General features: G+C 43.2%; 1 protein-coding gene across 1 annotated transcript in view; it reads right to left on the reverse strand.

Moving 5' to 3' along the window:
- Positions 1-982: 982 nt before the first annotated feature.
- The window catches only part of SUSD5 (sushi domain containing 5), a 51,266-nt gene continuing 36,968 nt past the window's right edge, over positions 983-15,280 (reverse strand). Inside the window, exon 5 of the mRNA XM_059162203.1 lies at positions 983-4,872. Within this exon, the coding sequence (XP_059018186.1) occupies positions 3,569-4,872 (1,304 nt within the window). The 3' untranslated portion in view covers positions 983-3,568. The remainder of the gene's footprint in view (positions 4,873-15,280) is intronic.

Here is a 15,280-nt window from a genome sequence, read left to right on the forward strand (position 1 = left end):
AACTCCCATCAGGCCGATGGCCATCCTCTGGAGGAGGCATTTCTTGAGCGTTTTAGCAGCCAACCTTCTGGGTGGCTGGAGTATGGGTTCCCGGGCAGAGTGAAGGGGATCTGGGTGGGGCACCACAGTGTCCATGACATTGACAAACTTGGAAGGCACGTATGGTCTCCTGGAGGTCGCATAATTAAAAGGGGACAAAAGGCAGACAGGACTGGTGCCTATGTTCTCTGAGCTGCATCTCTCCACTGATCTCTCCAGATCTCCTTCTCAGCCTGCCCTGCACCCCAGCTGTCGACATTCCCTGGGCTCCCTCACCTTCTGACTTTGGGTTGCCACTGGGACGAGGTGGCGAGAGATTGCAGGGTAAACCCTGCTTCCTTCAGGCCACCGTTGGACAGTGGCTGTGCTTTCCTTGAGGCCAGAGGTTTTGTCCTGAAGAGTTGTTCCTGTCATCATGCTCTCCTCCAGTCCCCTAAGAGCCCTCCAGCACTCCTGGATGTTTCTGTTAACCCTGCCCATGCTTTTATGACTGGTCTCCCCGTCTGACTCTCTTGAATCATCCCTTTAAGTGTCCAATCAGGAGAAGGAGGGTAAGCCACTCTGGGCTCTCTGCCCTGGACACCCCTGCACACCCAACCTACACACCCTGTTAAATGTGGAGTTTGAGTCTGTAGGCCTGGGGTGGGGCCTGGGATTCTGCATTTCTAGGAAGCTCCCAGGAACCACACTGAGCGTCTGTCCAGGCCTTCCTGTTGTAGTGAAGGGCTTGGTTTCCTGGTTAAGTGAGGAAGAGGAAGGGGGGGGCAGGAGGAGGGGCAAGAGCTGTGAGGAGGTCCTTGAAAGCCTGCTGCAAGAGGGTGGAGACTCCAAGAGGGTGGTCTTAGAGCAAATAATGGAGACATGGATTTCAAGATTACTAGAGAACATTTTTCTTTTTAAACCATCATGATGTAAGCCAAATATAAAATAAATTTAGCAACCGTTTGTGGGAAATAATTATTTATTTTAAAGATCTCAGAAGCTTTGTGTTAATGGACCATCCAAACCTCGATTTTCATGAACATTCAATGGTTACCAGTTTCAAGACAGGCATGCTGACCTGTAACTTAAATTTACTAATGTTTTTATCATCCTTTTCCATATGCATTTTTAGATCCTAGAACATTAATCTAGATGATAGAGAATCCATAAAAACTTAGAAACGGACGTGTTGGGTTTGTTTTCATGTAGTTCTTGTCTACAGAATAATACACTTCCATGTACTAATGTATCTGTAATAGATTTATTAATACATTGGTATTACCATTACCTATTTTTGTGTTGGTATTAAGTCAGTGTTCTTGGGTTATTACATAATAATAGTCAAATAACACAATCCCAATGCTGAGATGGAGGTTATTTTATCTAGTTAAAAATAGAAAAGTTATCTTGTCATAGATTAGAAAAGAATCTAATTTATAAATATCTACAGTCTCTGGCGTCTACTGGGCCGTGTTTTGCTTTGGCTGCATGCAGAAAGTGTTTCTGTCCTGTTCTAGACTTCACCTGACACAGAGGTAGTCTGTCCCGTAGTTTCAGGCCTTCCTTCCACCCTAGTAGTAGGGGACTAGGGTCTTTGAGTTTGCAGCACTGCCTTTATAGCTACTTAGCCTATCATTTTTCCAAAGCTTGCACCAGAAAGAGGTGGCAGGGTGGAAAGCATGTTATGCGAATTCCTTTTCCCTTAGGTCAAACACCACCACCAACTTTTCAATTGTAAAGATCAGGATTTCTCTCATGCCCCATACAACCACATAGACACTTAGTGCCTCCAAATCAAGGTACAGGCTTCATCACTTTTCACCACTGAAGACTCTTTCTAAGAAAGTGATTCATGTTGTAAAAAGATAATGTGTTTCGTTTCTGTGCCAATGCACCTGAGCCCACTGGAGACAGCAGCGTCCAAGACTGCTGCAGGTGCATGCAGTGATGCCTGGCTTCTGGGCGAGGCCAGCCAGGGCGGTTACTCATCGTCTGTGCCTCTAGAGCCTCCACTGGCTCAAAGCTCACAACTGATAGGGCAAAGCAACGGTTCCCAAACTTGAGTGTGCTTTAGGATCACCTGGAGGGCTCCGCACAGCATACCCCCGCCCCCACGTCTTCTGCTGGGGGCTGAGTTGAGACCGCAGGTCTGAGGCTTGTGCTCTGAGAACCCCTGTCATAAACGTGCTGAGTCATCCCAAGATGATGTGGATACTATGACGTGGGTTGTTCAACAGCCAGGAGGAGTCCATCCTGGGCTCATGATGATCCCATGATGCTCCCGATTGCCACAACAGAGCGCAGAGAGTCCACACAGAGCATTTCCTGTTCCTTTTTAATTCCTCTGCTTTCCCATCAGATAGGTACCCATACTTGATATCGCAGTCCTCGGCCCTCTTAAAACAGTATTTTCCTCCCATCTTATTTCGGTACAGTATTTTCCTCCCTCTTACTTGGGTTCAGAGAAATGGTTAATCCTGAGAGAGGAAGCCAAGAACTGAGTTTGGTTAGTTCTACAAAAAATTCTGACAGTCTTAGGCACAGTCTGGTCAGACAGTTAGACCACTGCTTCCAAGAAGAAATGGTGCTTACTTGTACAAAACTAACCATTTATTAATTTTTCCTCTTATTTTAAAAAAGATTTGTCTATTCATTTGGGAGAGAGAGAAAGAGAGCATGTGCTTATTTACTCATGTGAGAGGGAGAGAGAGAAAATGCTCAGGCAGACCCCATGCTGAGCACAGAACCCGACACGGGGTTCTATCCCAGGACCTAGGGGTCATGACCTGAGCCGAAATCAAGAGCTGGTGCCTAACCGATGAAGACACTCAGGGGCCCCAAAACTAATCACGTGCTTTAAAAAAAAAAGGTCTGCCCTGTAAGATGGAGGGAACGAAGTGGATGTGTCTTGCCACTCCCTTCACTTCCCTCTCCCTGCAACAAAGCATCAGTCCTAAATTCTCTCAGATTTTTTTTTTTCCTCCCTCCAATTTCAACAATTAAAAAGAAACCAAAAGCTTCTAGACTCTGTCCTGGTTCTTGGCTCATTTGCCCTCACAAAGTCACAACATTAAAAGGCAATAATCCATTATTTTTTCTATGCCCCACGTCCAGTGATTAAAAATCTCTACCCTAAATAACACTGCTCTCAAGTGCTCAGTTTATCACACTTTTTCTAAAAATTTTGGTCATGGAGTGATTCATCTTTTTTTCTTAAAACAAGGGAAAGAAGACAAGAGCATGATGAAGTAAGAGGTGAGTTTTGAACTCACACTGGAATTGGGGCCTGAGCACAGGTCTGGGATCAGCACAGTACATTCCAGGAGATTTGGTTAAGTAGATACTGATGCGTGTGATGATGCCACCAAAGCCTACTTGTCCTACCAGGTGCCTCCAGAGACACTTCTCAGCCTTCAGAACAAGGACCTCAGAAAAAAAAGAGATGGGTCCTAACCCACCTGTTTCATGCTCTAGTGAAGTATCAGTGAGACGTGGCACAGTTTCCTTTCCTCCTAAGTGGCTTTGGGAGAGCCTGCTCTGAAGGTGGCTAGACCTTCTCCATCTCAATCTGCTGGTGGTAGTGCCGAGCCTGCCGCTGGCCAACATTCAGCTTGTACACAGAGCTCTTGTGTTGGCACTTATGGTGGCCCCACACGGCCCCCACGCCTGCCAGGAGCAGCAGCAGACATAGGACAGTGACAATGGTGGCAATGACAGGGCCCCTGCTGAGGCTGGGACACCCATCCCCTACACATGATTCCACAGTTGGAAGAAGCTCCTCGCTTGCACCTGGGCCGGGGCTTTCCTGTCCCAAGAAGTCCTCAGACAGTAGGTATGGGAAACTATCCTGGACCTCAGGAGCAATGGTTTCTCCTGGAGTCTGGCTGGCTGCCATGACAGTTGAGGGACTGTGATTTGGCAACTGTTGGACAGCAGTTGTCACTGTCCCCAGGGTAGAGCTGGGGAGTTCATAGGGTAGTGTGGCCATGGGAGACGTCTCTGTGGCAAAGCTCCAAGGAACAGTTGACTGGTACCTGGTCAAGTCACCATCTCCCATGCTGGGATTCTCAGTTTCAGACACATTTCGGCGTCTGAGAGCCAAAGCTTCTACATCTAGTGTTTGAGATGGACGAACTGAACTATGGGTCATGTCCTCACTTGGTGTGATGGAGGTACTCCTGGGGTTCTTAACTTCGACAGGAATGGGCTGATTAAGAGTAACTGGAACTCTTTCTTCCAGCCCTACTGACCCATCTCCCTTGTCCCCATCTTCCTCATCCTCCTCCTCTTCTGCCTCTATCTTCCTCCAAGCCCCATCCGTCACAGGGTAACCATCTAACCAGGACTCATCACTGCTGCTCACCATTGGGTCCCCGGTCTTGCTGTCAGTCCTGCCCAGAAATGGTCCTGAGGGACCATGAGTGCTGCTATAGATCACCTTGGCTTCAGGTTCACCCGGAGCTGCTGTTAGGCTACTATGGTTGTCTCTAGCCAGAAGCTGCTTTTTGGAGCCATCATTCATCTCCTTCTGCAGCCCAGGCTTGTGAAAATTCTCAGCAGGAAACCAGAACAAGTACTTCTGGTTTAGTTGGGGTCCTGGAGAGTCTGTGGGGACACTGCTTCCCACGATGGACAAGCCTGTAGTTGGCACAAAGGCTGTATCCTGGGCTATGCTTTCTCTCCCCACAGAAATGGAGACCAGACGGTCCTGTTTTGAAACCTCCTCAGGGGCCTCTCCTGGACTTCTGTCTTCTTCTGCCTCTGTCCGGGAATCCTCCATGAGCTCTCTAAAGGACATGGATCTGTCATCTGGGAAATTATCCTCATAGTCAATATGTGCCTCAGCCACATCTGGAAGGGGAGAAGGAAAAATTTCATTAGGTCCAAGGTTACAGAGCCAGGAGAGTAGAACACAAGAAAAGGAAATAAAAAGGATAAGGACTGTTCTAGTCCATCTGTTCTAGATGAAATAAAGCTGTCATTCACAGATGCTATGACTGTGTATCACAAACAAACCCAAAGACTCTAAACTATAAACTGTTGCAATTGATACATGGGTTTATCAAGGACATGGGGTTTATTGTCAATGTAAAATACCAACTGTATTTCTGTATACCAGCAATATACAGCAACAAAAATTTTTTAAAAACACCATTTGCCATAGCATTAGAAAAACCAAACACCTAGGAAAAAAGCTAACAAAAGATGTGCAAGACTTGAATGTAGAGTGGTATGGAATATTGCCAAGCAAAACTAAAGACCTCACTAAATGAAGGGATATAAAATGGTTAAGCTGTCAACTCCATCCAAATTGATCTCTCCAGACTTAATACAACCATAATAAAAATCTCAGGCATTGACAAGCTGATGCTAAAACTTATGATAATGCAAAGACCCAAGATCTCTTGAAATCTACAAAATTTCAAGATTTACTCTAAAACTGGAATACTTTTTAAGACCATGGTATTGGGGTGCTTGGGTGGCTCAGTTGGTTAAGCAACTGCCTTTGGCTCAGGTCATGATCCCGGAGTCCCGGAATCCAGTCCCGCATTGGGCTCCGGGCTCCATGGGGAGTCTGCTTCTCCCTCTGACCTTCTCCCCTCTCATGCTTCCTCTTACTGGCTCTCTCTCAAATAAATAAGTAAAAATCTTAAATAAATAAATAAATAAATAAGACCATGGTATTGGCCCAAGGATAGATAATTGGATTATGTTAACTTTAGGAACTTGTAAACTCATGAAAAGAGTTAAAATGCAAGCCACAGACTTGAAGATATTTGTGACACATACGATTTTCAAGGGATTCCTATCCAGAATTCATAAAGAACTCCTCCTACAAGTCAATACTAAGTAGGCAGATAAGCCATATCTGGCAAGATACTTGAATTGGCGCATAACAAAAAAGACACCTAAGTAGTCATTAAAAATGTGTACAGATGCCCAACCTTATTAGTAATAGAGATATGCTAACTACAGGCATAAAAGTATGCCATTCCATAGCACCACAACAGCTAAAAGTAAGCAGACTTACAATATCTAGTGTTAAGTGATGATATCTAGTGTTTGGGCATCAAAGGACATGCACATGAATGTTCCTAATAACCCAAACCTGGAAACAATTCAAATGTCTATAAACTGCAAAACTGATATAAATCATAGCATATTTGTAAAAGGAAAATCTGTACATCAATGAAAATGAACCGACCATTACTTCTGACAAGGACTTAGATGAATCTCACAGTCAAAATGTGGAGGAAAAGAAGCCAGGCACAAAAGAACACACTTTGTGTGATTCAATTTACATAAAGTACAAAATAGTGCAAAAATAGTCAAAGCTAATCTATGACATTAAAAGTCAGGTTGGTGGATGGAGAGAAGGGGTAAAGACTAAGTCTGGGGACACGCAGGGCTTTGGGGATACTGGCAACATTCTACTTGACCGGTGTAGTGTTTCTTTTCTGATAATTAATTCATCTGTTCCCTTATGATTCTGTTGGTATGTTAGGTAAAAACATATCTTTTAAAACACGATTTTCTCTTTGTAAGACTTCATGAGATTATGCTATGAAATATTTTAAATCCAGCCAAGTAAGAATGAACAAAAGGCCCCATAGATAGGGGACCAGAATGTTAGGACAGCAGGTCAGGAAGGCTCAAGGAGCTGTGTCCTCGGAAGAGAGCAGCCCACTGGGCTTTTCCTACTCTCAGTGATCTTTGAAAGTCAAGTCCTAATGGAAGTCATAGTTATTAAAACAGAAAGGCTCCCTATGACACTGCAGTATAGTAAGAAGTATATGTTTAGTCTTTGTCCCTGTCCTGGCAGGTTCCTGGCAGCTCCTAAAACCCTTGGAATTTCCTAAGCAACAGGGGTGAGATCACATCTTTTGTTATTCATAAGGAGCTCCTTTCAACCTTACCTGACTTTATGCTAATGAAGTCACCCCTAGATGACGTCTGGATGGTGGCTGGTTGCCAGAGGAACCAACCAATCAGAGCGTGGGAAATTGAGGCCCCAGCCTCTGACCTCTGAGGAGGGGTAAGTGGGTGGAGTCCATCACCAATGGCCCTTATTGAATCAATCAGTTGTGCCTAAATAATGAAACCTCCACAAAACCCCTAAACTACTGGGTGCAAAGAGCTTCTAGGTTGGTGAATGTATCCACATCCTGGGAGGGTAGCTCAACACAATTTCATGGGGACAGAAGCTCCTGTACTTGGGATCCTTCCAGACCTTGCCCTTTATATCTCTACCTCTAGTTATTCGTCTGTATTCTTTATAATATCCTCTATAATAATTGGTAAAGGTGAGTAAAGGACTTTCCTAAGTTCCGTGAGCCTTTCTAGCAAAGCAATACACCTGAGAGGATAGGCATGAGAATCCCCAATTTATAACTTTTTGGTCAGAAATACAGGAGGCTCAGGATGGAGGATTGGTGTCTGGAGTGGGATCAGTCTTGTGGGACAGAGCCCCTAACCTGTGGGGCTCACTAACTCTGAGCAGTTAATGTTAGCATTGAATTACATTGTAGGACACCCAGCTGGTGTCCAGAGACTTGGAGAATTGGTTGTTGGTGTGAGAAGTGTTCTATGGGAAGAAATAGATCTTAGTAGTCTTCACTCTTCACTCTGGAACTTGGAAAGCACAAATGCAAAGAGCTTCAAAACCAAGGTCTAGATAAAGTGCTGAGGTGTCATGTGGTACATTCCTGGGCTCTGAAAGTGGTTTAGTGGGCATATGGCTTATTTCTTACAAGACTCCGTATTTTGCTTTCTGAATGCAAGTTATAAATAAATTTTAAAAGTCCTTTCTGATCTCCTAAAATTTAAGCCCATGCACTTTGTGTCTTCAGTAAAAAATGCAAAAACAGTGGATAGCAAACAAACATCTCTGATAAATGTAAAATGCATGTCATGTTTTATGCTTAGAAAAAGATAGCCGAGGGGCTCCTGGCTGGCTCAGTTGTTAGGCCACACAACTCTTGATTTCAGGGTTGTGAGTTTGAGCCCGACTTTGGGTGTAGAGATTAAAATCAGGAAGGAAAGAAGGGAGGAAGGAAGGAATGGCCTAGTAATTACTTCAGGGGGCCCTTCTAGCCCATGATGTCCTGTTCACAGTCCCCAGACAAAAGCAGAGCCATGCTTAGGAGCATCACAGAATTCCAGCACAGGTCCCCAGGGTTTGGGTGGGTGGCCCCCTACACACTCATTGCTATGTCATCATGTCTCATTCTCCACGGCACTGCCGTTCCAAGTACTGCCGTCACCTATTCCAACATTCAGCAAACGTCCCCGAGTGCCCACTCTCCATCTGACACTGCGAGGGCTCTGGGTCACTGAGAAACAGGACAAGCAGTCCCAGCCCTTGTGGAACATACAGAATGGAATTCCATGGTCCTAAGACCTACCAGCTTGAGTCACAATGTGTTTGTATGCACAAATTCTCACCCATCCTGCTGAATAAAGACTAGTTTTGGTACTTAAGTGCCGTCTTTTCTTAAAAACACAACAAAATGAAATAAAGGCCACTACAGCACAACTTTTCTCTAAAATAAGCACCAAGTCATACTGAATCCAGCTGGTCATTTAAGAAGGCCATTACTTACTCTCTGACCTTAATGTGGTTATACTGTTGGCTTGAATATGTGTGTGCTGATGGCCTGCAGTAGGGTGATCACAAGAATGGCCACAATTCTCCACTCTTTCCTGCATCGAGTCCTTTTGCAATGTGACTGTGCAACTCTTCCCTTCAAGAAGCGGTGTCTCTTTTTCCTGCTCTCAAATTGGGACTGGCTTGTCACTTGCTTTGGCCCACAGAATAAAGTCAAAGTCTCATATGCTCGCTCTTTCTTTCTCTGCATCCGCCAGCTGCCATGTGAGTGAGCCTAGGACAGCCTACTGAAGGGTAAGAGGCCATGTGGAGGAGAGGCAAACTGTTCCAACTAAAGACCTCATAAACCGATCAGCTTCATCAACCTGGGGGAGGACCACATGCACGTGAGTGAGCCTGGTCAAAGGCAGAAGAATAAGAACAAGCCAGGTAAGCCCAGCCCAGACAGCTTACACAGAAAATTGTACCCAAATAAATGAGTGTTGTTTATGCCATTGTATTTTGGGGGGTGGTTTATATGCAGAGAAAACTGACATGCTAGCCCTGAGCTGGCTCGAGGACAGGGACCAAGTCACTGTATCCCTACAGCTGAACTATAGGTGTTCTTATAGGTATTTTTGAATGAGTGAAAGATTAACTGGCACTGGGAGAAACAGGAAGGAACACCTTCTCAGCTCCCAAGACTCTCCTGATCCCTGCCTCAAAATGGCTCAGAGCTAAGTTCTAGTGCCAGGAACACAGGGCTCAGAACACAAGAGGACTTTGGGCTCATTTCCAGTCTCTGAGGAGTTAATGACATATAACATAGACTCTTAGAACACCCCTGAAAGATGCCACCCTTGAAGTGCTACTTGAATACAGACATACACATGGGAGAGCAACACATACACATACTCACCTTTCACACGCAGGTGAGCATGACTCAATGCACAGCCTGGCCCACGAGAACACCTGTTCCCCTCCCAACCCTTCTGTGCTGCCCCTGCACCCACCATTGTGAAAGGATGCCCCAGGAGAACTCCCTCCCCACTGCTAGCAGATTCATTGTTGTGAAGCAGGGAAGCGAGCTCACTCCACCACAATTTACCCTAATGCAAAGAAACTTGGCATTTCACACATCTTACAGGTCATCTTTGCCTCAAATCTGCTGTATCCATCTTGTTTTTATTTTAAAAAACCAGACTGTCTTTTATGGCATTGCAGAAAAAAATTAATATGTTTGCAAAACAATATACATACATCAGTTGTCTCCCAAGTGGGGGATGAATACCCCTGTGTCCTCAGCTAGAACACATCCCCCTTTCACGATGGGGAAAGGCAGGAAGCAGCTCTCTCCAAGACCATTTTTCCTCAAGAAGCTTTCCCCCACTTGAAATCACAGGCTATTACCTCATGCACGATCTGCAATGGAGGGCCTCTTACCACACATTATTTTACTAGGGAGTATTTCTTGATTGCCTCATTGTAGCCCAAGACACCAAACCATTGAGAGCCCACAAAAAGTTCTGTTTCATTCCATGGAACTTTGGTCACTTGTGGTTAAATTCGGACTCTGCGTTTATTTTCTTTCAGGTCGTCTGCTGGAGCTCATTGACCGGTGGGTTTAAGAGCTAAAGAAACCCATGTTTGCAGAGTTCTGCCAGCGTGAAAGCTGGCAGGGGGCCCACGTGAAGGCGAGTGGTGGGTGGACGTATTCTCTCATGGTCCTCACAGCCATTGCCTTACAATCCCAGCAGATGCGAGCCCTGAGGTGGCCTGTGGTGAACAGAAACAAGCAATAGCCAAAAAGTGTGGCTGAGGGATACTCAGAATCTTCCAGTCCTTCAAGCTAATTGTTGCCTTGACTCATCTCTGAAACCTCCACCCGGGCTTCTTCCCTTGTCTTCTGCCCAAACCCTGATTCCATTTCCTCAGCTGCAGTTCCACACACTTGTTCTTCTGACGGCCCCTCCCTCTGCTCTGCTTTCTCTTTCTTGTCTCACTGCTCACATTCCAGACCACTTGACTATATCACCAGGGGCAGAAGCAAAGATGACCTTACCATTAAGATGGATTATATGCCAGGCTTGAAAATATCCAAATGGTGCAGCTGAAACAGTATCACGTATTTTCTTTACCCTAAACCTTTCAGAATGAGAAAACTCCACATTTTTTAAAGTACGTGTGTGTGTGCACAGACACACAACTAGGCTTGTTGAATATGAATTTTTTAAAATGTGGAAACTATATTAAACATCAAGAGAAAGTTTTTACAAACAACCACCATGCATGGAGAAGGACATAATATTTTACAACGAAACTGGTTATCAGAGGAGAAACAGAAGTTTCTGGAGCAGATGAGAGAAGGGCAGTATGATGCCACTCCTAACCTACCCTTACCCTTCAAAAACTGGACCGAGCATTCAACCCAGAGAGAAGCCAAGCAGGTGAAGAAAACCAGACCAGTAACCAGCAGGGCTGACTATTCTTTTTTTTTTTTTTTTTTTTAAGATTTTATTTATTTATTTGACAGACAGAGATCACAAGTAGGCAGAGAGGCAGGCAGAGAGAAAGGAAGGGACACAGGCTCCCTGGGGAACAGAGAGCCTGATGCGGGGCTCAATCCCAGGACCCTGGGATCATGACCTGAGCCAAAGGCAGAGGCTTTAACCCACTGAGCCACCCAGTCACCCCAGGACTTTGCCTTGTGAAGGTAAAGTAAATCTCGGCATAGGACATTTAACCTTTCTCAAGAGAGAGCAGATCCCAGATGTTTTAAAGCAAACAGATAAACAAGCAAAAGTAAAACTACCTACCCCTTCCACTGAGTTGTCCCCTTCTAGCTACCATTCCCTCTTCTGGATGAAAGGAAGATGCATGTAAAAGGCAAAGCACCTAACTTAGAAGAAAAAATGTATGGAACAGAATGAATTCCTCACAACAGCTTTATACTAATCAGAACTTAAAAAGAAAGTGAGTGCAAGAGCACAAGTTCAAAGGGGCGGTGGTAAGAGAATGTCATGCCTGGGTGGCTCAGTGGGTTAAGCCGCTGCCTTCGGCTCAGGTCATGATCTCAGGGTCCTGGGATCGAGTCCCACATCGGGCTCTCTGCTCAGCAGGGAGCCTGCTTCCCTCTCTCTCTCTCTCTGCCTGCCTCTCTGTCTACTGTGATCTCTGTCTGTCAAATAAATAAATAAAATCTTTAAAAAAAAATTAAAAAAAGAAAGAGAATGTCATGGAAAGGGTGATTTTAAACTTCAGGAATCAAATTGAGGACCGACATAACATCATGGTAGAACTAAAAAATAAACAGAAACTGCAAGGAGTAGAATAGAATTTTACAAAACCAAGAAAAAAACCTGAAGACTCATATTTAAGAGTCAATGCAAACTTGAGGCAGAATAAATTCATAAAAAATTACATGCAGGCACATCAAATTAAAACAGCTTAAAACCAAAGAGAAAAGAAAGTAACCAGTGAAAGCAGGCATATAACCTTCAAAAAAGGCCACAAATAGACTTAAAGCAACATTTAAAAAAAAAAGAAAAAGAAGAAAGCCAGAAGACACTGTGATACTTTAACATGTTAGAAGAGGGGCACAGTTTGGTGTTGCAGTTGGCTGAGCAACTGACTCTTGGTTTCGGCTCAGCTCATGATCTCAGGGTCATCATCTCAGGGTCTTGAGATCGAGTCCTGCATGGGGCTCTGCGCTCAGCACAGAGTCTGCTTGGCATTCTCTCTCCCTCTTCCTCTGTCCCTCCTGCTCATGCCTGTGCTCTCTCTCTCAAACAAATAAAGCTTTAAAACAAAAAAGTGTTAAAAGAAAAGAACTGCCAACTTAGAATTCTTGCTCTGTGAAAATTTCTTTGCTGAAAGTCCCAAGATGTAGGAAAGAAAGAACAATGAAGCAGGTAAATATGGGGTGTGAGTTCAAGCCCTGTGTTAGGCTCTACACTGGGTGTGGAGCCTAATTTTTTAAAAAAGTAAAGAAGGAGATAAAAAGATCAGAAATTAATAAAATAAAAACCAAACATACAATAATCAATGTAGCCAAAATTTGTTCTTGGAAAAGAACTACTGATTGATAGATCAAAACATTAATAAGTCCCTAGCAAGATGATTTCAGAAACACTTAGAGAGAACACAAATGAAAACATCAGGAATAGAAAGAAGCATCACCACAGATCTTTCAGATGTTGTCAAAAAAGATAGTAACAAGATTATGGTAAATTTATGCCCCCCAAATTCTTTTTTTTAAGTTTATTTATTTATTTATTTATTTTTTAGTAATCTCTACACCGAACATGGTGTTTGAACTCATGACCCCGAGATTAAGAGTCTGCATGTTCCTCTGACCGAACCAGTCAGGTGCCCCCCACCCCCACCAAATATTCTGATGAAATAGACAACATCCTAGAAGAAGCTCTTCAAAAGTGCCACAAGAAGAGATAGAAAAATCTTATATGCCATTAATTATTAATGAAATAGAATTTCACTACACACAGAAAACTAGGCACAGGTGGCTTTGCCAATGAATTCTATCAAATATATAGGACTATAATTCCAATGTTTCATAAACTCTTCCAGAGAACAGAAAAAGAAGAAATACTTTCCAACTTATTTTATACAGCTGGTGTAATCTTGGTAACAAAACCTGGCGAGTACATGCTAAGAAAGTAGTTTTGCAGACCATTCTCACTAAAATAGATGCAAAAGCCATAAATAAAATATTGACAAATTGAAACCAGTACTATATTAGTATTGATAGACTGAATAATTAAGCATTATATTAAAAAGATAATCTATTACACCAAGCTAGGTTTATCCCAGGAACTCATGATTGGTTTATTTGAAAAAAGGAGTTTCAGGGGCACCTGGGTGCTCAGTTGCTTAAGCGTCTGACTCTTGATTTTGGCTCAGGTCATGATCTTAGGGTTGTGAGACTGAGTCCCATGTTGGGCTCCCCACTGGGCGCAGAGCTTGCTTAAGGTTCTCTCTCTCTCTCCCTCAGCTTCCTTTCATCCCTCTCCTGCCCCAACTTGCTGTCAACAAGGTAAAAACCCTTAGGAATTGGGAATATAAAGAATTTTCCTTAACCTGATTTTTAAAATATATAAAAACTGATTTGGAAAAGATTATGATCACAGCCTGCATCACAGATGAACCTTGAGGATATTGTGCTAAATGAAATAAGCCTGTCACAAAAAGAAAAATATTGTCCGATTCCACTTACATGAGGTATCTAGAGTAGTAAAATACCCAGAAACAGAAGGGAGAAGGGTTGTTGTCATGGGCTGAGGGCAGATGGTTGTGATTTAATGGGTACAGAGTTTCAGTTTTGTGAGAGGAAAATGCTCTGGAGATCTGTTTCACAACAACATGGATATACTTAATGCTACTGAACTGTATACTTAAAAGTGGCCAAGGTGGTAAACTTTGTGTTCTGTATTTTTCATCACAATTTTTTAAAGGACTGGATTAATAATTAGACTATGTTAAAATTCTTTTCATCAAAGATACTATGGAGAAAGTGAAAATGCAACTTACCTAGCAGAAGATATGAAAATTTCTGGTATCTAGACTCCTATAAAGATCTCTGACAAATCAATATGAAATAAATGGACAATCCAGTACAAAAATGAGTGAGAGGGGCACCTGGGTGGCTCAGTCATTAAGCGTCTGCCTTCCGCTCACATCATGATCCCAGGGTCCTGGGATTGAGCCCCACATTGGGCTCCCTGCTTGTTGGAAAGCCTGCTTCTCCCTTTCCCATTCCCTCTGCTTGTGTTCCCTTTCTTGCTGTCTCTCTGTGTCAAATAAATAAATAAATCTTTTAAAAAAAGAGGAAAGAAAAATGAGTGAGAGAAATGAACAGACACTTCATAAATGAGATATTCAATAGCCAATAAACATACTGATAAGGTGCTCAATGCATTAATAATAGGGGAAATTAAAATTAAGTGTTATTATACCTATATATTGGAATGCTTAAAGTCAAGAAGACTGACAATACCAACTATTGGTGAGGATATAGGGCTCCTGGGGCCCTCATACTCTGTTGCTGGGAGCATAACTTGGTAAAACCATTTTGACAACTAGTTAGGCATTATCCACGAAAGTTGAACATATCCATACCCTTTGACTCTGCAATTTAACTCCTGTATGGTTAAGAGGAACACATGCCACACAGACACCAAAAGACCTGCACAAGAATGTCCTTATAATAGCCCCAAACTTGAAACAACAAAAATATTCATCAACAGTAGAATGGAATATTCCACAGCAAGGAAGAAGAATGAACTTCAGTTTCACGGAACAGCATGGGTGTATCTCACACACATGATGTTGGACAGAGGAAGTCATACCCAAGAGTATAGCCTTTATGATTCTACTGAAATAAAATTTAAACAGGGAAAACAGAGTTCATGGTCTTGGAAGTCTGGATATTCTTAGGAAGACAATGACTGGAAGGTGATGCTCGGAGTGTTTTATATAATTCAATAATATTACACATTGTTAAGCTGCCCCTCAATCGTAAAACAGTAAGTATCCCTTCTTCCTAGGATGGTTATACTTTGAAATATTTCAAGAAAAAATTGTTTGATGTTATGCATGTGTCACTTACATCAAGCTGTAAGCCAGCTGCTGCTAAAAATTCCAATTAAGAATTCA

This window comes from Mustela lutreola, chromosome 2 (assembly GCF_030435805.1).
Source record: "Mustela lutreola isolate mMusLut2 chromosome 2, mMusLut2.pri, whole genome shotgun sequence".
NCBI classification, from domain to species: domain Eukaryota; kingdom Metazoa; phylum Chordata; class Mammalia; order Carnivora; family Mustelidae; genus Mustela; species Mustela lutreola.